Source organism: Lissotriton vulgaris, chromosome 7 (assembly GCF_964263255.1).
Source record: "Lissotriton vulgaris chromosome 7, aLisVul1.2, whole genome shotgun sequence".
Classification (NCBI taxonomy): domain Eukaryota; kingdom Metazoa; phylum Chordata; class Amphibia; order Caudata; family Salamandridae; genus Lissotriton; species Lissotriton vulgaris.
Genome location: NC_141695.1, coordinates 625,195,550 through 625,220,429, shown reverse-complemented (window position 1 = coordinate 625,220,429; position 24,880 = coordinate 625,195,550). Strand labels below are relative to the sequence as shown.

Here is a 24,880-nt window from a genome sequence, read left to right as displayed (position 1 = left end):
AGCGCCCTCTTGAAAAAACCCTCAGCAGACCCCTCTGAACTTAAAAACTACCGACCCATATCCCTCCTCCCTTTCCCCGCCAAAGTCATTGAGAAAGCCGTCAACAGCCAGCTCGCCGCCTTCCTTGAATCCAACAACTCCCTTGATCCATCTCAATCCGGGTTTCGAGCCAAACACAGCACCGAAACCGCCCTCATTGCAGCGACAGACGACATCCGAACACTACTGGATAACGGAGAAACAGCGGCCCTCATTCTACTCGACCTCTCCGCCGCTTTCGACACAGTCTGCCACAGCACCCTTATACAACGCCTCAGCAACATCGGCATACAAGGAAAAGCCTTGGCCTGGATCATCTCATTCCTCGCCGGGAGAACTCAAAGAGTCCGACTTCCCCCATTCAACTCAGAGGCCACTGAAGTCATCTGTGGAGTACCTCAAGGATCATCACTCAGTCCCACCCTCTTCAACGTTTACATGAGCCCACTCGCATCCATCGCGCGCCAACACAACCTCAACATCATCTCCTACGCCGACGACACCCAATTAATCCTTTCCCTCACCAAAGACCCTAACACCGCCAAAACCAATCTTCACAAAGGCATGAAAGAAGTAGCCGAATGGATGAAACATAGCCGCCTAAAACTCAACTCAGACAAAACAGAGGTGCTCATCCTAGGATCTTTCCCCTCTGCCTGGGACGACTCTTGGTGGCCTTCCGCTCTGGGCACAGCACCCACACCCACAGATCACGCACGCAACCGTGGCTTCATCCTAGACTCCTCTCTCTCGATGTCCAGACAGGTCAACGCAGTCTCATCCTCCTGCTTCAACGTACTTCGCATTCTCAAAAAGATCTTCCGCTGGATCCCCCTCGAGACAAGAAAGGCTGTCACCCACGCACTGGTCACGAGCCAACTGGATTATGGTAACCCACTATGCGCCGGAATCACAGCAAAATTACAGAAAAAACTCCAACGCATCCAAAACGCATCAGCGAGACTCATATTGGACATCCCTCGCCAAATCACATCACTGGACACCTAAAAGACCTCCACTGGCTTCCCGTCAACAAAAGAATTACGTTCCGTCTTCTCACCCACGCACACAAGGCCCTCTACAATCTAGGAACCGAATGCCTCAACACTCGACTGTCCTTCTACAAACCCACCCGCCAACTAAGATCGTCCAATCAAGCCCTCGCCGCAGTCCCGCGCATCCGAAAATCCACCATGGGTGGCAGATCCTTCTCCTTCCTGGCTGCCAAGACCTGGAACTCACTCCCCACTCACCTCCGCCTTACTCAAAACCACATCTCCTTCAGAAAAGAACTTAAAACCTGGCTATTCGACAAATAATGAACCCCTTCCCCAAGCGCCTTGAGACCCTCTGGGTGAGTAGTGCGCTATATAAATGCCCAAACTTGAACTTGAACTATTTACAATGCCAATAGCTCAAAATCTCACAATTGCAAGACCTATTACATTGTAAATGCTTATTTAGGATGGTCACATTACGTTTGGTGACAGCTGTGCTACTATGCCAGACCTAACAATGGCAACAGTAGGCATTTGACGCTTGAGCACCGAGTGCTTTCTTTTCACCAAAAGCCTGGTATCTTCTTATATCGCCCGGCACTGTTTGAATCAACATGTGTATGAGCTCACAGCAAGCGGTGCAAATAGCTTGAACTGCTGCATAGAGCTCCATGACTTAGTTATCTGCCAGCTCTCATGAACTATAAAGCCACATACAAAATTCTGACTGAATGCCTCGAAGTTATTGAGTTTGTACAACATGAAGTGAACAAGCAATACTCACTAATTGAGAATTTTTATACTTCCCTCTTTTGTTTACAGACATACTTTCTCTGGGTGTCCTGCAAGAAGTGTATACAGTTTCATACCAACTTAGTCAGGTGAGCTACCAAATCAGTTTCTTTCTATTGTATTGTAATGTAGAATTTTTACAGGGCTTTATACCTATAGGCACCAAAGTGCTTCAGTTTTGTGTACGGATCCTGGGCTTCCTTTTGGGGTGTGTGTTTGAATGCTGGTGGATGTAGTAAGTCCCACAAGGAAGAGGATGGTTGAGGTGAAAGAGGCTCAAAGACATGCTTTAAATATAGAGCGGCCTTTGTCGCTGCTTACATCAGCTTCTTTAACTAGGAAGCCCTCTCATTCAATCATAGTTGTACCAACATTTAGCTCCCTGATTGACTTTTTGTAATGTTATGTTATGTTATGTTATGTTATGTTATGTTATCTGGAATTTGTAGAGCGCACGGCTACTCCAAAGAGTGTCCCGGCGCTGAGAAAAGACCAACATAACAACTGACAGACAAACACCCCAATCACAGAACTGGAAAAGCCTAAAGTTGGAAAATACACATCTTCAGATTCCACCTAAAGGTCAGGAGGTCTGGGATCTGTCTCAACGGGGGCAGGGGGGCTGTTCCAAAGTCACGCTGCTACTACTTGAAAAGATCTCCACCTACCCATGAAAGCATGACCCTCGGAGTCAAGATCAAACACTGGGTAGAAGACCTCAAAGAAAGCTGAGGCATATAAGGCTGAAATATCTCCCTAAGATATGGAGCCCCAATTGTTTGGAAAGCTTTAAAGACCAGGTCTAAGGCTTTAAAGTGAATTCTCTTTCCCACTGGGAGCCAGTGAAGTGTGGATAAGAGATGAGAGGTATGTGTCCTAGGTCTAGGTAAGAAAATGGCCCTGGCTGCCATGTTCTGCATAGTCTGCAGACAACCTAGTAAATACTCTGGAAGTCCCAGATACAAAGAATTGACATAATCCAGTCTCGATATCACTGGGGCCTGGACAACTGTTTTACGATGTGAGACTGGAAGTAAAGGGAGGATGTTTTTCAACATTTTCAGTGTCCCAAAACAGGTGCCTGCCACTGATTGGACTTGCGCCTTTATAAAGAGTGCAGAATCCAATTTGACACCCAGATTTTTCACAATAGAGACCTCCGACAACTGGGGGACATGTCTTGTGGCCACCAAGAGTGCCAGGCTTCGTGTGAACGAGGGACAAAGAAAATAATATCTGATTTATCGGAGTTACATTTAAGTTGGTTCCTGATAAACCACGCAAAGACATCAGAAAGGCAGTCCTTTATTGTGGTCCCATTAAAGTCAAAGCTCTTCTCGCACATTCAAAGGCCTGATTTCTGCTGAAAAAGGTAGTGCCCACACTGTTTGATGACGGTTGCTGAGAAAGGATGTCATCCACTTTAATACGGTGCCTCCAAACCCGCCCCCCTCAAGTCTTTGCAAAAGTTGCTTGTGGGGGACGGTATCAAAGGCCACGGAGAGGTCTAGCAGCACCAAAACCATGCTTCCCCCCTCTGTCCAAAGTGGCCTTGATCGTCTCAACGACCTCTAACAAGGCAGTTTCGGTACTAAAATTGGGTCTAAAGCCAGATTGACTGGGGTGTAAGAGAACAGTGTCCTCTGCAAACTTCGTTAACGTATTTCTCCAAAACTTTGTAGAAAAAGGGCAGGAGGGAGATGGACTTATATTTACCTGTAACCTAAGGGTCTGCCATAGGTTTTTTTTAAAAGAGGAAGGATTTTGGTGTTGTTCCAAATTTGAGGCATAAAGCCCTCCCGCGATGTCGTGTTTAAAATTGAATTAACCACCGGATTAATCACTTCAGCTATGGATGCCAAAACTTTGACTGGGCACAGGTCTGAGGGTGAAACAGACTTGAGGTTTTTCATAAAAGAGAGCGATTGAGTGAGGCTAATACTCGGGAATTGCACAAGACAGGAATCCATTCTGCGACGAGAGGGTGGATCACTAACTTCCTCCACCTCTAAGGGTTGGTTCGGAAAGGAGTTCTGAATACTTTTTTCCATAGAAAAAGCTGGCCACACACTTGGCCCAATCGCTGGTGGGAATAAAAGGGCGGCTAATAGAAAAGGGTGATGAGAAACTTTTTACGATATTAAAGAGTTCACTATTTTTGTTCGAGGCCTGTTCAATTTTAGTGGCAAGGAAAGATATTTTTTCCTCTCGCACTTTCTTATAATGTTCATTTAGTGCATGATTATAGATGGCTTTGTCTGAAGGACTATAGTGCCTTCGCCATACTCTTTCCAGATGTTTACAGGAACTTTTACTTTTTTTAAGAGTATGCATGAACCAGGGAGCTGAGTCTCTTGTAAGTTTAGCTACTTTCATAGTAGAGGGAGCAAGGTCCTGCACCTGCTGGTTTAGCCAATCCTCTAAAGCAGGGGTCTCCAAACCGGTCCTGGAGGGCCGGATCCATGCCAGATTTTTAAAATTACTACATGTGTCTCAATGGGGACATCCAAAAAATCTGGCATGGATCCGGCCCTCCAGGACCGGTTTGGAGACCCCTGCTCTAAAGTAAGTGCCTCCTGCTCAGGCTGGCCACTAAGATGGATAGGGCGTTGGTGCAGAGCACTCTGTATTGCCTCCGGTGAGATCAAATGAAAAGGTCTAAAACTACTGTGGGAGAGAGATTTTCCCTTAGGGCACGATTTATCAAATTCCCTACTTATCTTAAAATGTATTAGGTAATGGTCAGACCAGGTGAGGGCAAGGGGAACCTCCATTTCAATCCTCATAGAGGAAAAAACCTGGTCTAGGGTGTGCCCTTCATCATGTGTGGGTAAATGAGATACTGGGTTAGGTTAAAAATGTCTAGAGATTCATACAATTTTATAGTTTCTGGATCTCGGGCATTATCCATATGGATATTGAAGTCGCCCAGAACGAGACATTGGCCATGATTAGCAGCAATAAATGCAGACACATGGCTGATCGACTCTAGGAATTTACCTGCCGGGCCAGGAGGGCGGTAGATCAAGACCCCCGCGATAGACTGATGTGCCGAAACGTTCAGAAGAAAGCCCAAACATTCCGCACCTTCCAGATCTGGCAATGGTACAGAAATACAGCTAAGGGGGCTCCTAAAAATTAAGGCTAGTCCCCCCCCCCCCCCCCCCCCTGCCTGTAGTACGATCTTTCCTCATAATCCGGTACCCCGGGGGGATGGCATTGGCAATGGTAGGATTGGATGCTTCAGTCAGCCATGTTTCTGTCAAACACACCAGGTCTGGGTTGAGGTCAACTAGTACATCGTATTATTGAAGCTCATGTTTTCTTATGGAGCGTGTATTTAATAGAAAAGCATTTAGATGTTCACCAGTATACTCCTTCAAAGACCTGTGTGTGCAGGGGGCAGGTATGGCATTAGGTGACCTCGGATTAGATGAGACTACCCAGCTGCAATTTTTGCAGCCGAGATGGGACTTACTCCCAGGGACATAATGATGAGGTCTACATGGCAGACGCCTGCCAATATCAAGAAGGCTCTGTGTTCTGTACCTGGTCATAAGGCGCCGTTCTGCTAACAGACTGACAGCATTTCCACCCCCAGCCGCCTCCGGGACGCTGACGGGCGCAGACAGGCTTGCCTTAGGCGCGCCTTCGGCGCACCAGCGGCGCGCCCGCTGCGCGCTTGCACAGCATCCCGTTTTAATGAGGCCATCATGAGGGCAGCGTGTAACAACTAGACCACACCGTCTAGGAAAGATGGCGGTGACGGTCGGAACTGCACCAAAACTCAGGGTTTAATTCCCCCTCCCGCTCCAGTATCTCACAAAACATTAAAATTCCCACTCAGCAAATCACACAAGGTTAAAAGATTTTAAAAGATTCTTTCAGTTTTCTTTAAAACAAATTGCGAAAAAAAAGAAAAGCAAAAAGATTAGCAGCAAAGTTCAGCAGGATGGAGGGATAATCTGTCAGTTTCAGGGTCTGGCGCGCTCGTGCAGGGTCTCGTTTTAATGAGGCCAGTGTGAGGGCGGCGTGTAACAGCACCATCTAGGAAAGATGGCGGTGACGGTCGGAACTGCACCAAAACTCAGGCTTCGATTCCCCGTCCCGCTCATTTTATTTTATTTTATTTTAATTTCTTCTATAGCGCCGGAATCAATCCCATGAGGGTATCTCCGCGCTTTGCCAGCTGAGGAATTTTTCAGAATGAGCAGCCTGGAAAGTTATGTGGATAGAAATGCCTCTTGGTAAAGAAGGGTTTTCAATGTCTTTCTAAAAGACAAGTGATTTGTGTTAGTTCTTAGGTCAATGGGAAGACTGTTCCAGAGGGCGGGACCAACAGAGGAGAAAGCACGGTCTCCTTGTCTAATTTTCTTTGTGGTAGGAGGTTTTAATAGGGCTTGATTGCATGAGCGGAGGGACCTGCTGGGCTGGTACAGTTCCAGGGACTGGGATAGGTATTTAGGACTTGCTCCATACAGGCATTTATGCACCGTGCAACAGATCTTAAAATTGATGCGCTGCCGTATGGGAAGCCAGTGCAGTTCTTTCAGCAAGGGCTTAGAAGGAGTCCTGGCGGGTACACCCATGACCAGTCTTGCAGCCGTGTTCTGGACTACCTGCAAGCGGCCTACAGCATCTGCATTAGCTAATGTTAGCAGGCCGTTACAGTAGTCCAGACGACTAGTTACCAAGGCCTGTACAAGTGTCTTTCTACATGTGGCCGGGAGAAAAGGAAAGACACGCCTGAGCAGACCAATGGTGTGAAAGCACAGACCCGCAATATAGTTTGGGTGATCTTTTAGGGTCAGTTTTTGATCCAGCTTCACTCCGAGATTTTTAACGTGAGGTTTGGGTGCAGGTACTGGGCCAAGGTCTAGTGGCCAACAGTCAGGGGACCAAAGGATACTTGCTTTGCCAAAGAGCAAGACCTCTGTTTTTGTTACATTACACTGGAGGCAATTCCTCCCCATCCAGTGTGACACCGCTCTCATACCCTCAGCAAAGTTCTCCTTGGTTTTGAGGCCAAGGGAGCTGAAAGGGTAGAGGAGCTGGGTGTCGTCGGCGTAGGAAACCGGTATGAACCCATATTTCCGCACAATCTCAGCAAGGGGGGCCACATAGACATTAAACAATGTAGGGCTGAGGCAAGAGCCCTGTGGCACCCCCTTTGTGAGCCCCCTAGAGATGGAACTGAAGGGGCCCAGGCTGATAGATTGCGACCTCCCGGAAAGGAAACTCTCCAACCAAGATAGTGCTACGCCTCCGATTCCCACTCCTTGCAACCGGTTCAGCAGGGTGTTATGAGACACGGTATCGAAGGCTGCAGACAGGTCCAACAGCACAAGAATCATAGAGCCCCCTTTGTCTTGTGACATTTTGATCTGGTCTGTCACAGAGAGGAGGGCCGATTCTGTGCTGTGGTTGGGCCTGAATCCAGATTGGGATTGGTCCAGGCCCCCTGTTGCTTCGATAAAGTTGGAAAGAGTGGTGTTAACGTGCTTTTCTGCCAGTTTGCTGATGAAAGGAAGGAGAGAAATCGGGCGAAGGTTGGAGAGTGAAGACCAGGGCAAGGTGGAATTTTTACGTATGGGGTTCACTACCGTATGTCACATGTATGTCACAAAAGTTTAAAATTCCCACACAGCAAATCACACAAGGTTAAAAGATTTTAAAAGATTCTTTCAGTGTTCTTTAAAAACAAATCAGGAAAAAAGAAAAGCAAAAAGATTAGCAGCAAAGTTCAGCAGGACGGAGTGCTAATCTGTCAGTTTCGGGGTCTGGCACGCTCGCGCAGAGTCAAGCTTTAATGAGGCCAAAACTCAGGGTTCAATTCCTCCTCCCGCTCCAGTATGTCACAAAAGATTAAAATTCCCACACAGCAAATCACACAAGGTTAAAAGAACGCACCTTGTGGGTGGCTAATTAGAGGTCAAATAAGGGAGGCAGTGCTTTTTTTTTACACCTACACTTCGGAATCCACCCCTTGTTCCTCCAAAGATGCATAGAGAATCTTTGGAATTCAGAAGAGTAGTTTGAGTAGTAGAAGTGATCCTCACCACAAGAGGCCCTTTAACAAGATATATACTGTATTAGTGAATTCTCCAAACATACAACTAATAGCATTATATATAAACAATAATATTATACAATGATAAAATTACCAGCAATACTTATTAATAATAAAAAATTGTATTATATCGTGTTTTAACACAAATGATAAAAAAAATACTATTACAATGGTTAATAACTAAAAAAATTATTTATAATATTTGTATAGACATCATATAAGGGTCTCAAGGGTTCGCAGCTGAAACCCATGGCTTGCCCCTTATGGCCCCTGGCACTACCTTTGCCACTGCTCGCAACTGGATAAAACTAAGAGCAGAAGGCAGACAGAATGCTGATGCACCCTTTTTACTTTCTTAAATGCTCCCTGTTTTGTAAAATAAATATAGTTAGCCTGACAATGCATGGTCTTCTAAGTGAAAACCACTGCTCACAGCCGAATCTGCTGATTAAAGCAGGGCTGACGGCTGTCGTATGACCTCTCATGGAGATGGGTGGGGTGCAATAAAAAACATTCTAGCTATCACATCAAGAATTTTCAATCCTGTTAAGGACACAAAGGCGAGGATTATGATTCTCTTACTTTACTGCAAATTAAACGGCAGCCAAACAGAACATTTTAAACATTCAGAAAACTACATATCCCATGATCATTATCCAGTTCACCATAGTCCAACTACCCACCAGGGGCCTCCAGCCCCCATAAATACACTGAACTCCATGTCCTTTCCTCTTTCTTTGCAGTGAAGTATGACACATGCTATCTCACGAAGCTGATTCAAATAACAGCAACAATTCAAGGATCCTTTAATATCCAACTAAACAACGTGTCCAAAAGGAATCCTCTCACCTAGAGGTTCACTCGTACTTCTGTTCTGGCCTTGAAAGTACCAGAAATAGCATTCTAACCACTGTCAGCTACATGACTCAAGCTTAAATCAGGGTAGCAAAGCAAATAAAACACCTATAAAGTAATATGTGAAGCATTATAACAGAACAGTGATAACTTTACCTAGGTTGGGATAATCTTTGCCACTGTGTCACTAATAGAGTAAAAAATTCTTGACGTGATATCTAGAACAGTTTTTATTCTATGTCAGAATGGGAGGATCCAATTATGCTTGTTAAAAGCTGACCCACTACAACAGAAACAACTTCAATAAAAGGTTTATGATAAAACAAACAAAACAAAGATTCTGTTGACCAGACAGCTGCACTTATTATATTTTCTAGTCAGAAGCCTAATTCATATGCGTTTGATGCCAAAGCCCCTCTAGTAGAGAGAGCACCAAATTGTGAAACGTCCACACCAGCCTCAGCTAACAGCCATCTCACCAACAAGCCAAAGTAGCTGCCATCACTGGCTTAAGGCCTTTGGAGAGCAATCAGTCACTGGCCCATGGGTTCTTGTCTCACCTCTTGTGTGCAATATTCATAAACATTCACACAAAGCAACACACACAACTTTGGACTGGATGGAAAAGCAGGATATGAAAGAGAACAAGAATTTGTTTTTTTATTCTCCACATAGTGGTAAAAGACACTCCTTGCAACAACAAAAAAACAACATTCTACCTGCTAATCTGGCACTCGACATATGATAAACCCTTGCGGAGATGCATGGTGTTTAGTCTCTATAGGGCCCTGTAATGCAGTGGGTCCAGAGATGTCGTTGAATAGAAGAGACTAGCAGCCCCACTATTCTGGAGAGGGACCTCGAAGACACAGTCTGCCTGCATAAAGTTGACCTCAATTCCTTCTTGATGTCCTTTATCTTCTGTGGAGGAAGTTACAAATAGGCTTTCTCCAAATCCCAGAAAGTCTGCACATTGATGCAGTACTAGTATCGAATTCGGACTGATAATGAAACCCAATTTCTGAAGGAGGTGGATTGTCCATGACAAGCATCACCGTCATCCAGTCCTGTGCCATAATCATGAGATTTCCAAGTGCATGGTCAGTCGTAGCCTGGATGCATCAACTTGTTAAAGCACCAAGGGAACGACAAAAACCCAAATGGAAAGAGTTTGAATCCATACCAAACATCTCTCCACTGGAACTGGAGACATCTCCTTTGAGGGAAAAACATTGGAAAAAACAAATAAGAATCCATGTAACAGCATTCAGTGTTCCGGTGGCTAATAAGCAAGCTCTGATTGAAGGTGCTACACATGACATTGTGCGTGGCTGAGGGCATCGCTTGCTAAATGTTCAGATTTCACAGTTAGAGGTGGGTAAGCAGAAAGAGGCAGGTATGATAGTGACACACAGAATGCAGACGAGGTATAAAGTACAGATTGTGTGAGAGGCAGAAATGAAAGTCAGATGGGTAACAGAGAGCCAGAGTGAGTGAGAGAGATATACAGGGAGAGAGGGTGGTGTAGGGTAAGAGAGCGATATGGGGATAAAGAATAAGAAAGTGGTATGGACAAGAAAAATAATACAAGAATGTTGTAAGGGAGGGGAAAGAAAGGCATTAGCTACAGAGTGAGACATCTAGGGAATAGTCTGCCCTCTGGGTACTATTGGCATCCTGCTGTAGCACCCCCACTTAGCTTGCCCTCTTCCCCTCTTTGGATACTCTCCAAATTAATGAAGCGCAGAAAGAGGTGCCCCAGTACCCCAATGCCCTCATCTTCTTTCTTCCTTGAAAATATGTTATAACCCCAGTTAACGCTGAATGGGTGAAATAAACAAGGATGTCATAATGTTTACTTTGTGTGAAGAAGTGTGGCTCACTGGTTGTGAAGAAGTGTGGCTCACTGGTTAGAGGCGGCAGACCCGGAAGCAGAGGACGGCCCGGGACCAGGGTTCTATTCCCGACGCGGCAGGGTCGTGGACCAGGGTCAGCGGGCTTGATAATTCTCGCCTCGGTGCCTACTCCAGTCAGGGACCACACTCGGCAACTCTGGGCATTAGCTTGCCTCATCTTCACAACGGCCCCCCCAGACCGCCGGGGATGCTTGGTCGCACCTTAGAGATACCCATTAGGGACCATCTCTCAGTGTGAGCCAGGACGGGTTCCCCAGCGGTCGAAGCGCGGAGATACTCCTCCGGGAGTCGATCCTAGCGCTATATAAACCCGCAATTAAAATTAAATTAAATTAAATTGGCACAATCGTGCAGCTTCTAGGCACTGTTCTTAAAGTTCCAATTCAATACTTGTGTTATTGTCTTTTAACTCTCTTTCATACTCTTGATCCATGGAGTGAGCATATATAGGTGAAATGAGTGTATGAAAACACGTAAGAGTCTAACCTGTAGATGGACAGCAATAACAGACACATTAATTCACATAAGTAGATGTATTTCAAGGCAATGGTGTGTGTGTGTGTGTGTGTGTGTGTGTGGGTGTGTGTGTGTGTGTGTGTGTGTGTGTGTGTGTGTGTTTGTAACTGAAATGTGACTGTAATCTCTTCCTTCTTTGATGGTCACTGAGACCCTAAGCAGTATCTATGTTTGCACCTAATATCCATTAGATTATGTGAGGACATTTTGCTATGAAGCTGAATAAGTCGAATCAAAGAAACTCTACATTCTTGACAAGTCTGAATACCAATACAGTAGTAAGGCAAACACATATTGAGACTGCCTTGTCATCCCACTTTATGCGGGATCTATTCTAGTGCTGAGATCTGCTATATATCATAGCTAAGGCAGTGGTGAAGGCTGGAAACACTACTCTCGATCTCTGGTATTAAACCATATACGTTTTATTTATTCATCTAGAACAGTGACCCAATTTAATTTTCATTCCTGGCACAAGGACATTCATTCATGAACTCTGCCCTAATAGCCATCAGACATACATGGACTTGTGTTTTAGTGGGTTTCCCTCTCCCTTTATTAACAGCTTGATTCTGTCTCAACATCTGAACCCCTAAACCTGGAGTACAAAAGACCTTCAAATGAAGTAGGGTATTATAGTAAACTAGTGGAAGACCTGTTTACTGTGGAGAAACACCTCCTAATCTCTGGGAAGGTCTTCGTGGAGATAGGTGGCCTCCCCATGTGTGAGCCTTGGGTAGATTGAAAGTCTTGGTCTTGTGGCTGAGGCTCTGGTATTTGACTCTGAGTTTCTTCACTGTGACGGCAGGTCTAGACAGTGTACAAAAACCAAGGGATTGGTGCTCACTGGTGGTCCAACAAATATCTCCCTTTACACTCGAAAATAAGGAGACAAACTGCAGCAAATAACCCATCTCTCCTACACGTTCCCTTGCTAATAAATGTGCATTAGTAACTTGATTACTACTCATGTGTTAATCAAACAACTGCCCTATTACTACATTACCAAAATTGCATTACAAGCAGAAACATTTACCTTTGGGGAAAACTCTATGAGGTGCCTTTCGTCGTCGTGTGGATATTAAGAGCAACCAACCTTCAAAACGATGCAGCAGGGCAACATGTACTTAGCATGGTCAGCATAGCTCCATTCCACGACTTCAAAAGTTGCCTGTTACTCAGGACACACGCAAAAAATAAATTTGGTGGCACCGACTAGTATAGGCAATGTGCAGTGACAGCAGAAGTATTGGAATGCTTGGTAATGGTTACTCAAGGAAGTGAAATCTCAAAGCTATATCCCTCATTGTTATAGGAAAAAACCTATTTATACAAATCCCTCACTCTTTTTGGAAAACACCTTTTATACATGTAGTCACAGAGTATTGTGTTGTATTATATTGTAATGAGTGTTTCCAAAGTCCTTTCATGCAACTAGTGTTGACCGAGAGGGCCCATTTTGTTTCGAGCAAAGCTCAGTACACAGCTAGTGGAGTATGCATTCATGGTCGGGCTTGTAATGGAAGAGTTGATTGATGTACATGAGGGCCAGAAGTATGTCCATTGTTAATGCTGCAGGCTTGTCCCTGTGCTTGTAGATCATTTTCAGGTTCACCAATTTAACCTCCCTTGTGCCTGATACAGATTGATTATACATCTGAAATCAGCATTGCCACCATATAGGGCCACCTTCTCACTTTTCCCCTTGTAGTGCTGTACCTTCTCCTTACCGTTTGTTATGAGACCACAAGGCATTGGATCACTGTCACCTTACATAACTGTAGAGCCTGTATGGCACTCAACTGCCTGTTGGCTAGGTTTTGCAAACTACTATGTACATGCATATACATCTATTCTTTGTACATAAACCAAGAGCTCTCGCGGACTACTTACTATAGTGCCCTGAAGACTTTACAAGAACCCAACATAAGTAAATCTGTGTTGAGTAGGAAGGCAGATCAAAGTTGCATGCCATGGAAACAATGCATATTGTTTTGTCTATTAACATGATTCTGGATAGAATAATTTGGGTGATTTTAGGGACAAAGAGAAGGCGGAGCTTCCTGAAAGAAGAGAAAACAATGCGCCCTTGTGTAACGTAAGAGGTGCTCATGTAAAGCGCTCCAATACCTTCGGGTCGAATAAATCTGCAACAAAAAAAAATAATGTACTTTTTGGATCAATTTGTGCTCCATTATTTACCTGTCTGAATTATGAATATTTTTTTTATATATCTGTGTTATTGTCACATCCTGTGATGTACAAAGCTGCATATGATATCACTTTCTATGATGTCATTAAGGTTAAAAGTTATATGATGCCACCTCCTATGATGTCACAGGACCAGGTCAAAGGGCATGTAATGTCACTTCCGCTACCCCAGGCATTTTGGTGAATTGACGTCCATGGATATTTGCATGTTATTAGGTGCTAGTAGCTGATAGCATTTTAAGCTACTAGAAGGCCACACCAGAGTGTAAAACTCTAATAAACATTCATCTTTGTGTGTGTCTTTCCTTTTATCTTCCTTTCCAGGTACAGCCTGATGCTGGTCTTTGTCACTAACTTGGTCGTATGGATGGCGGCGGTCACAGACGAGTCGAACCATCACAGCGAGGAGGAGGAAGAGCACCGCCTTCACCAGGCGTTTCGTCACCAACTGCAGAATCAGAGTACAGAGGACAACCACACATCTGACCACCACAGGGGTGCTCTGCCTCTGAGAGGTACGCCAAGCCGCACACATCATAAAAGCCTACCCGGGAAGCTTATGATGGGTGACCGAACTGCATGCCTGTTTCAGTACACTAGCTTTGCCTTTGCCAGTGTTTAATTTGTAAAATATTAAGTGCCAAGGTCTTCATCATGTAGGGCCTCCCCACTAGACTCGAAAAAACACCTGCATCGTGTTTGACACAAATAGTCATTGCTATTTGACGGCATTAAATAGGGAACAGCAAAAACACATTTCTGAAATTTGAAATGAGCGAAATTAAATATTTATTTCCAACCCTACAGCACGCAAAACTGGGCAATAAAAACAGCCCAATTCCACTCCACCAATGAACTAGTGAAAGGGCCAGATTTAGGGTGTTTCATGTAGTCCGTGCAGTTTGTGGGGTGGTCCCTAGCACCTTACAAGTAAAACGTGGTTGAGGTAAAACTGCACGCTGCATGAGTTGTAACTGAACCAGGAGCTTTGTAGTTTGTTTTGCGATTTCCCCAGTGCCACCTGCCTTGTTTTTACATCTGTGAAAGGCTTCGAATTCAGTCGAACTTCATGTATTCGCACCACATCCACTTTTGTTTACCACAGGATGAAAGAAATGAAACCGACCATAGTACTAAAGGAGGTGCCTCGAAGTGAGGGTTCAGGCTCCGGTTTGGTGAACAGACGCCGGAGACATTCATTCCATGTCCTGGTGGCTTCTAGCTAATATACCAACGTGAATACTACTAAGAGGATATTGAAATATTAACAAAATCTGATGTCAGGGACTTCCAGCGTACTAAGAGATGTGAAATAAGCAAAACTGGGCCTAGTAGAAAAGCACTGAGGACCGCTTACCGATCATCTTTATTACACTGAGTTCTGCTGTTCCTTGGCAATCCTTAAATAGCGAGAGGATCCCTCCACTGACAAGAAGCACTTCCGATGGCTGTGGCACAACCGCAAATTTTAATCCCCCCGCTCCAAACTGGGACACACTTCGAATCAGTATCACCTGATTTCAATGTCTCACCACATTCTGAGACGGGCACGGAAGGAGTGTATCGGGCAGGGAATATCGTTGTACATTAATATCATAGCCAAAAAAGCAAGGACAATAATATTGACTGGTATGTATGTATACCTTTTCTAAACCTAACTCCACATCTCTTTACCTTAACAATGTATATATCGTCAAGGTACATACATGTGGATTTAAGAATAGTAAATCTACACTTCCCTATATGCATCTACCTATCAAAAGTTTGGGCCTTGAAATTATGGTGTCACAAAGCGGGTATCAGAATGAAGTCATCGTCAGCTAAATACAAACTGCCCTTCCCATATCAAGAAGGAACAACACATTTTGCCCTCAGCTTGGACAGAGGACTACAGACAATCAAACAGAATGTCTGGTAGGAACCAGGCTTGCGTTTAGCTCTGCGGAGTCATCCTTTACTGTCCCTTAGATTGAACGAAAATACAGCCTAAGCAATTGTGTGGAAGTAGCTTCACAAGTACCTGCACTTAGGGGGAACCTTAAAGATGTACACAATTTATTCATAGACAGTTCCCTCTTTCTGTCCATGGGTGGGTGAGATAAATGTGCCTTTGGAGGTTGCTAAAGAGTGGCAGCACAGGTCAATTCCACTTGCATGGAGCTTCGAAACTTCGCTCCAAAAGCAGGCAAGAACTACCAAATATGGGCAACGTACCAAATGTTACAGAAGAAGAATAAAAACAAGAATGATTAAGAAGAATTTACCCAACAACAAATAACCCAGTGTATATCCCCTGAGTAGGACAAATAAAGGACTTTTATGGAGAGGGTGGTCCTGCTTATTCTCTCTTCCTGAGTTTTAAATTTCAGAGGTGCCTGGCTTTAAGGAGTAGGCTCAACCAAACAAGTTAATGATTGTTACAAGGAAGAAGGACCCAATGTCAATACAGACAATAGGAATGAGAACATTCGGGAGTCATCAACAATTGATTCAAAAGATGAGGCTGAGCAATGAACCCGTTCAGATTGACATAATTACCTATTTGCGTAGGACACGTCACAGCTTCGATTAATTTTGTGCAAGCTGAGCTTGATGCCAGACTAAATTGGGAAATGTTAGAAAGCCTGTAGTTAAAAAGACTCTTGGCCAACATGGTCCGTTATTCAAGCAGTAAAGTTATACGTGGGTTTTCCCTCCTGCAACTTACTGTCTCAGTCATGTTCTTTACTTTTTATCGGCTTAAGTAAGTAAGGAAAATAATTATCAGTTTATTCTTGAAGGGCTATATTGAACTAGTCAGATAACTCATCACAAGAAATACTAAATATTTCTACAAATTCGGCCCTGGTGGTCAAGATTTTAAAATTAGAAAGCTCGAATTCTAGGTCAAGTAAAAATATTACTGAATGAAACGGTTATGGAGATGTCAGTAATGCATTCTTTGCCAGTGATTAGAGATCAAGGCATTTTTCATTATTTGACATAAATTCCTCATAAATCATACTCTGGATCAAATGTTATGAATCAGAATTGAGAGTAACCTGATTTGGAGAATAATAGGTCTTAAAGAAAACATATTCTATACGCTGACAGATGAGTTTCACAATATTCGTGATCTAAGGGCTAAATCCATAATTACACGACTCTTGTTAAACTGTAAGCCTTTCTTAGAAGAGAAGAACAATTCCTTAGAATTGCTTAGAAGCATTAGTCACTTTATTTAAAATAAAGAAGATGTTGGCATTGCATTATCCAGTTTTAGGGAGTCAATTCAGAAAAGATCTTTTATTGATTAATGGTTGATTTGTAAAAACAATGCTTTTTACTGGTATCTGCATATTTTACAAAACAAATTTGTGAAAGAGCTCTCTTATGATTATATGAAGTTTGTGGTCATTTGTGCTGGGATTAGTGTTATGATTGTCGATATGGAGTCTGGATACTGCTCAAATATAGAAAAATATATTTTTATCTTATTTTTGCTATATTTATTGTTTTATATTTCTAAAAGAATATGTTTTGAAAATAAAATATTGATTGAATAGCACTTTGCGGAAGAATAAGTTGTACCTTTCTAAGCTTAACACTTGAAAGTGGTTACTATTTTTGGAAATAAAAGTAATTCAATCCTTTACATTAGGTCATAAGTGACGTTCATGATGAAAAATGAATTAGCCCAATGTATAAGATTCCCAAACTGTGCGCAGAGAGTTTCCGGGTATAGGAAGAGGTTCCAATGACTCATTAAGGTGTTCAATGTGAAAAAACTGGCAGGCAGCCAGTTTGAACAGATTCTGAGGCATCTTAGTTGGAAGTGAAATGTTAAGCCCTCTTCAGTTAACGTAAGAATTGAATCCCAGGCTCCCAATTCGAAAAGCTTGTTGGCTTTTTATGTTTTTTAAAATCCCAAAAGGCTTAACTAAACATCAGAACACCAAATCCATCACTTCCAACTCTCTTCTGATCTCCAGATGTATGCAATAACCAGAGGTAATCCATGGCAAGATTAATAAACAGACTTCCCAAGGGTTTGGATCAGACATTGTGTAGTAGGGGTATTGTACCAGAATATCATAGACAAAATATTGTTTGAGAAATATTATATCTTGAAGTTACCATTAGGGAATATACACCCACTGGGACAATGTTTTTGTAAACAATATTTAAAACATTAAATGTATGTCAGGAATATTTAAGATATGGCATACAATATTTTTATCAGAGATAGTCTGACATAGTCTGATGTAGTATTCAAGCAAGGACAATGACAAACAGTAAATAGGCCTATGGTGCTAGGACCAGAGATGCAGGATGGTACAGCAGACCAAGCTAAGCATCTTGTCTTTAGCTATAACTCGAAATCCCCAATCGTTTTTCAACCCTTAATCTTACAACACTTCTGATCTGCACACTTATCACTGATCCCCTCCTAAAGCCCGTCCCTGCCCATCACAAACCAAAACCTGAGCTATTTTTGGTCCTGAGTAGCCCTCTCATCATTACACACTACATTATTCTTGATTGATCTTCTATTGTTTGGCAACTTCCAGTAACTAGAAGTGACACTCCTGCTTCTGTGGTTCCCTGAACACATCAGTATATGTCAGAAAAAAAAGAAAAACATTACTATCCAAAATATCAACTATTAAAACATAATGAAGGTAAGTATAGATTTAGTATTCTTAACTTCACATCTACATGTATGTCATAAAGGTAAATAGATGTAGAGGTAAGAATGTTACATCTATACTTATTGATATGTCATTATCTGTAGTCAATATGCTGGCTATAGCATTTAAATCTCACTATTTTGATAGTCCATCCCCACCTTACATGTCTTGCTCTCTCATCCCTTATGTGCCTGTTGGTCACCACTCACCTCAATAGCTTAAGTATCTGTCAGTTCTCTGTACTAAACATATGCATTTCTGCTAGTGTAGCCACTTGCTTGTGAAGATTGCTAAATGTTTTACTTTTATTTTTCAACTCTAGCTGTCTTACTCCACAGCAAGCTCTGTTATTGTAACAGTAGCCTGTGCCACGTCTTTGAAAATGGATATTATTACATGTACCCCTTCAACATCGAGTACAGTCTCTTTGCCTCCACTCTAACCTACATTATGTGGAGGAACGTTGGGCGCCTTGTCGATGACAACATCCAGCACAAACGACCTTTTCGGCTTTGTTTTTGCATGCCTACCTACTTTGTGGGCCTCATCTTTGGGATGGCTGTGCTTCTTTTAGGACTGGTGACCTTGATATTCTTTAAGGTGAACAAAGACTCTGATGATCCTAAGATACTCATTTTACTGTACATCTTCAGTATATGCAGCCTGGGAGTAATGTCACTCATGTCCCTTGTGGGTTCAATTATCTTCAGGTTTGATAAAAGAGACATGGTGAACCATAAGAACCCAAGCAGGACATTGGATGTGACCCTACTGCTGGGAGCAGCCCTTGGGCAGTATTGTATTTCCTATTATTCCATTTTGGCTATCATAGCCAGCAGTGCAAAGGGCCTCATGGCTGTTCTCAATCTCGTCCATTCCTTGACTGTCATTTTCCAGCACACATTTCAGAACGTCTTCATTATTGAAGGTCTGCATCGGCAACCATACGATGACTTTGAGCTGCATCATGACGAGCATCCTCCAGGTCTCTTCTATGCCAACAGCCACATCATCTCCCGTTTGCCAGAGGGGGATAGTTCTTCCTTACCTGAGAGCACGACACAGGAAAAAGAGTCATCAGAAACTTCGGATCCAAAAACACCAACCAATGAAATGTGCTCCTCGGTGCCATACAAAAATAGGTACCATTGGCAGAGACGGATCCTGAGGGAAATCTTGTTATTCCTGCTTCTCTGTAACATCATAGTAAGTACAACTGCATATACTTATTAAGCATAATTGGGTCCACACAGTCTACTTAATTCATTATAAACTCAAAGTGAGTGGAAACAGTTGGTTTGCGGGCATGGACATGGAACATAACATACCTTTGGCCTTCAGATGGTCATAGGCAAAGGAGAGCATGGAACAAGTTGGGGTTGGTAGTTAGTGCAAAGAAGAGCACCATGACTGGGCATTTACTCACTCAAGAAAGGGGGAATATGCATTGACACCTAGGAGAGTGTTCCAGTCATTGTCAAAGGAAAGCAGGGGGAATCTGGTCTGGGGAAATCATTAGTACCGAATCTGTCAGTGGCATTTGCTGGCACAGGGAAGCCAGATTTAGTCACGAATTTACACAATTCCCAGCTAGGGAATCTCTTATGTTTTTGAAGATGGCCTCATGGGTTTGAAAGGGAGTTTAAAGTTAGTTTAGGCTAGTTACAGTTTCCAAATCTAGCTCAGTGATTGGCTCACAGGTGACACTTTAAATATAGGTCTCGAGTTGCGAGTGAAAGCCCCATTAGATTTACAGTTGACATTATCCAATAAACGAGTGGCATGTACCCCTCGTTATGTCTAATATTGACACCACATGGGGTCTGGCACACAGTACATAGAGGTGCTCAAAATGCATTTTTCTAGTGCATCTTGTGCTTCGACCCTTTACCTGAGCCCCAGGACAAGCCACACTAGAAAAATGCATTTTACGACTGCCTGCACTGCGGTTGTATCCTAATATGGAACACGGAACCATCGACTCATGGTCGGATCGTTTCTCCTCCGAAACGAAGGTGGTTGGACGCTCGTCTGACCGCCATCGTAATTTGGTCCTTAATGTTTTCCAGCATAATTGTTGGTTTCTTAGTCCTGATACCTAACAGCAATCTTCCTAGGTCTCAAATGTAAATTTGCTCTCACTCGATCAGCATCAGGGCCGACTCTCAATACTGAGTAGTTTTACAAATGGTGAAATAGATTTTTAGCCTTTGATGTCCCCAATTATACTTCTGTTTGGATTAACGGGATGGGTGCAATTGGTTAAAGTATATTTTTTTTGCATTTGATTAGTCTCTGTCAAATACTAACTAATCTTTATTTTTCTGACAGTTCTGGGTCCTTCCAGCATTTGGTGCCCGACCACAACTGAAAAATAATTTAGAAGAAACGTTCTATGGTAGATACATGTGGGACATCATTGTCAATGTCTGCCTACCCTTTGGGATCTTCTACCGCCTGCACTCCGTGGCCAGCCTGCTAGAAGTGTACATCAACACATAAGGATTTTCAAAGATGGTGAACAACAATCTATAAACATTTGTAGACTTGCCAGGAGTAGTACTTCATGCCAAGGTGACCCCTTCTGTTTCAGAGAGACAGAAACATTCATTTCACTTTGAGGTTGTGGTACACATTACTACAATCTTCAGCTGCTCACATGAACCATAGCACATTGAGCCAGTTTCACACTATGTTCCAGCGCCACTGGACTTTTCTGAGTGTGAATCACTACTCGCAATGTGATTGAGGATTTTCTATATGTGGCTTGCAGTTATTGCCTGAATTCAGGTGTCTCTACAGAATTTACCAATACTGGCAGTTCTAGACCTCTTGCTGTTCTCCTGTAAGGCATATAAAGCTGGGCTGAAACTCACTGACATGTTTGAAAATGTATTGATTATCCTGTAGTCCAGGCCATCAGTGACCACAGGTGTCCTTTACCTTTGCACACCAGCAAGAAGGTGAAATAGTATATTTGCTGCCACATCTTTGTATTCCTGATCAATGATTAACCGTAGAAGGACCCTCTGGTTGGGTAGAGATCTTACTATTTCAATATTGTGACTAATATGCACCCTAACTCGTATCTCAAGTTGAAGCTAGTAAGGCACTACACATAGCTTTCTCTCAAAGTGTTACTAGTATGACACCCCAATCGATTGTTTCACAAATTGCGGCTGGTAAGGCATCACAACTCTTTGTGTTACAAAGTGCGGCTAGTAAAGTAATCCAACAGTTTTGCAAATGGCCTTGATTTTATACTGGGATACATTTGTAGACACTCTCTGTTGAGTCTCAGTTCAAATAAATGAAAACGTACTGTACCTGGAGACCTTTAATAGTTAGGGAGTTTGAGGAAGGAAGATGGACGGTGATGTTTTTGGGGGAAAGTGATGCAATAGAGTCATTGAAATAAAACTAGAGCCTACGGGGTGATGGCGTTTGGTTGTGTAATTTTAGGTTGTCAATCAGATTAGTAGCGAATAGGGGAAAATTGAGGATTGGTTACTATCCACAACAGAAGACTGCACTTTTCACCTCCAAGTCACCGTGTATTCAACCAACTAGACTCATTTTCTATTTGACCATAATGTAGCAAGCTTTGGTTGAAGAATGGCCTTCTTCGGAACAGAGACTAATCCAGAATCTTACAGAAGAATTTAAGAGAACAAAGGAACAATTTAGAGAAAGCACTATCCCAGGAAGGAGATAAGTGATCAGAATCTGAATAATGTTATCTTTGTAAGCAGAAACTATTTTGCATGTTAATAAGCCATGAACATGTGAGGGGAAAATCAGTTTGCACTTTATAATATTATAATAAACATTAAGATGAAAACACAACATGGCAGTAAACTCTTTCCTTTTTTTTCTTCCCCACCCCCACATATTTTCCATTTATACCCCTCAAAGCAGTGTTTCAGGAGCTGAAATTTTGCATCCAAACTAAAGCCCTTATTAACCCTCATCAAAATATCTGCAGATGTCCTTGCCTCTCAAACACACACACACACCAGGGGCTGTGCGTCCCTTAGCGCACAGGGGCGTTGCCCTACTCATATTTGGGCCCCCTGGACCCGCAATTAAAGGTGAGTATTTCAAACAAATGATATGAAATGTAACTATTAACATGAAGTCTTTCAGCGCAGAAGAGCACCTGAAGCAGGTCCTAGTGAAGCCAGTGCAGGCGGGGCTGAGGGGGTGGGGCTTAAATTGACAGATAGTATTTACTTAGTACACTAGTAGCGCCACGCGGCAGCCTGCAGGCACCTGGCCCAAATTGCACATGTATGGTTGGATGGCAGCCTTTCGCTGGACAGCCCAACATGCGCACTAGAGGCCGCTCAACCTGTGCTTCAATGAGCCTAGGCCTAGGGTGACTCAAAGTTGCGTATGGAGTATCAGTGCGAGTATGGAGGTGCCCTGCCCCTGCCAATCCAGGCACTGTTGTAACAGCAGGAGCAGTGTCTAGATTTGCTTACAGGCGCTCTCCCAGGCCAGGCCCCTGCTCTGGTGAAGAACATGCACATTACTTAGGCAGCGTGGGATGAGAGGAGGCTCTTTCTCAATTTTCAGCGCAGGGTTCACTTGGCGGCTTCATCTGACTCCTGTGTACATTGTCAGATGAGCTCCTTGGACAAGAAGGTTTCTGGGTATGTGAACCCCCTACCAGCATGCGCTCTGGCATGGGATTGGGTGTGAATCAATATAGATGGCTACATGTGTTCAGAGGTATGTAACCCCGCTTTTAAGATGCCTATTCTGGCGTGTTATGGAGTTGCCTCATTCAAAATTAGGTGAACCTCAGAGGTACGCTAGCTCTGTTGTTGCCTATTCGGAAGTAGGCGTGATGCATGTTACAGGTTGAGAAATTCGGGTGTTCTTTGCTGGTGATTGGAAGTGGGTGGGAGCCACACTCGCTCAGTTCTGTCTTCCAAATTTGCTTCTGGGGCTCCTAATATCTGAGCTTGTGCAGTCCACCATAAGTGAAAGACGAAATGGGCTCCTCATTGCCATCCGAAAATAGGTACCACAGGAAGAGGAGGATCCTGAGGGAAATGTTGTTATTCCTACTTCTCTGTAACATCATTGTAAGTACAACTGCTTACTAAGCATATTTAAGGCCGTCTCCCTAATTCATTCGAATTCAAAGTGAGCGCCAGAGAGAGTAGAAACAGTTTGTTTCCGTCAGTGACATGCAACATAACCTACCTTTGGCTTTTCAGATGGTCATTGGCAAAGGAGAGCATGGAACACGTTGCATTTGGTAGTCAGTGCAAAGAAGAGCACCATGACTGGGTATTTATCAACTTAAGAAAGGGGGAATATGTATTGACACTTCGGAGAGTGTTCCAGTCATTGTCAAAGGAAAGCAGGGGGAAGCTGGTCTGAGGAAATTATTGATACAGAATCTGTCAACGGAATTTACTGACACAGGGAAGCCAGATTTAGTAACCGGTTTACACAGTTCCCATCTAGGGAATCTCTTATCCTTTTGAAGATGGCCTCATGGGTTTGAAAGGGAGTTTAAAAATTAGTTTAGGCTAGTTACAGTTTCTAAATCTAGCTCACCGATTGGCTCACTGGTGACACTTGAAGTATAGGTCGCGAGTTGCAAGTGACAGCCCATTAGATTTACCATTAACATTATTCAATAAATGAGTGGCATGGCAGACCACTATGCCATCGCTACCTCCACCACGTTTGGCGTCTATGAGGAGACCCCCTGGCCAAAGAATGCACATGTTAAAGCTGATTTTTCGTGCAGTAATGATTCAAGATTAACCTGTTACGTCTTTTCCCAGTCTTAAGACGAATGTCGCATGATAAGTAATTGAAAGTAGAGAGAGCCAGGCACTGCGATTAGTAAATTTCAGTCGAAAGGTAGCAAGTTTGTAGGTGCTCTCAGGTGTCGCCCATCACTCTGGGCGAGTGTGAATAGATCAAAATGAGTGTGGCCAATGGGTCATTGGATACATCCCTGAGGCACTCGATATGATATTGTTCAAAACAATTAAATGAGCAGGCTTAATTCTTTGTCTATGTGGTTCTTTTTATTTCTTTGTTATTCCATCATTGGTATTATTTTCATATCCATATGACGTGTTATATCCAAATGAGTCTTTCATTTTCACAAACGAAACATTTTATAATCCGCTCCAATGCATTTCGGGCCACCGCCCTTCATCGGGGAGCATCTACAACAAAACAGTATATATAGGTGTAATCCTTATTCCAATGGGTGATTAAAAAAGCATAAAAAAGCATAACTATGCATTCTAGAAAACCGGCGAAAATGAAACTAAAAAGCCTGGTATTTAAATTACACCAACGTGTGCTTTTTGTGGTGGGTATGGCATAATGTCCTGATGGTGAAGAAAAAGTGCTCAGTTAAGATACCAACAACGTAAAAACGTTAAGATGGAGGTAAAGGCATGCTGTTCATGCAGCTGTGACATCGTATAAACGCGGTATGTTTGTCCGGAAAGGAATTTAAAATAGTGGTTAAACGGTCCCAGGCGGGGCTTGTAAACGGAGGTTAACCCAAGTGACTGCGCGCATGATATGCGTTGCATTTCGCTTCAGTCTACTTACATTCAGTGAAGTTTCAAATCTTCCCGGGCGCCGGAGACGGCTGTTCGCGATGAGTGTGTAAACGCGCCAATGTTTTAGAAGGTCATATGATCATTGGCCGTAAACATTGAAGAAGGACTTTTTTCGTCCCTCATAGAACTAGGTGACAGACTACAATATTTACATGCAACGCGATGGTGATTAAATAAAGCTCTAAATTGATGAAATAAAATTAAA

General features: G+C 43.2%; 1 protein-coding gene across 1 annotated transcript in view; it reads left to right on the top strand.

Moving 5' to 3' along the window:
* The window catches only part of LOC147702159 (proton channel OTOP2-like), a 68,360-nt gene extending 46,456 nt beyond the window's left edge, over positions 1-21,904 (top strand). Inside the window, exons 4-7 of the mRNA XM_086930803.1 lie at positions 1,860-1,918; positions 13,722-13,912; positions 18,390-19,273; positions 20,399-21,904. Of these exons, the coding sequence (XP_086786929.1) occupies positions 1,860-1,918; positions 13,722-13,912; positions 18,390-19,273; positions 20,399-20,569 (1,305 nt within the window). The 3' untranslated portion in view covers positions 20,570-21,904. The remainder of the gene's footprint in view (positions 1-1,859; positions 1,919-13,721; positions 13,913-18,389; positions 19,274-20,398) is intronic.
* Positions 21,905-24,880: the final 2,976 nt, after the last annotated feature.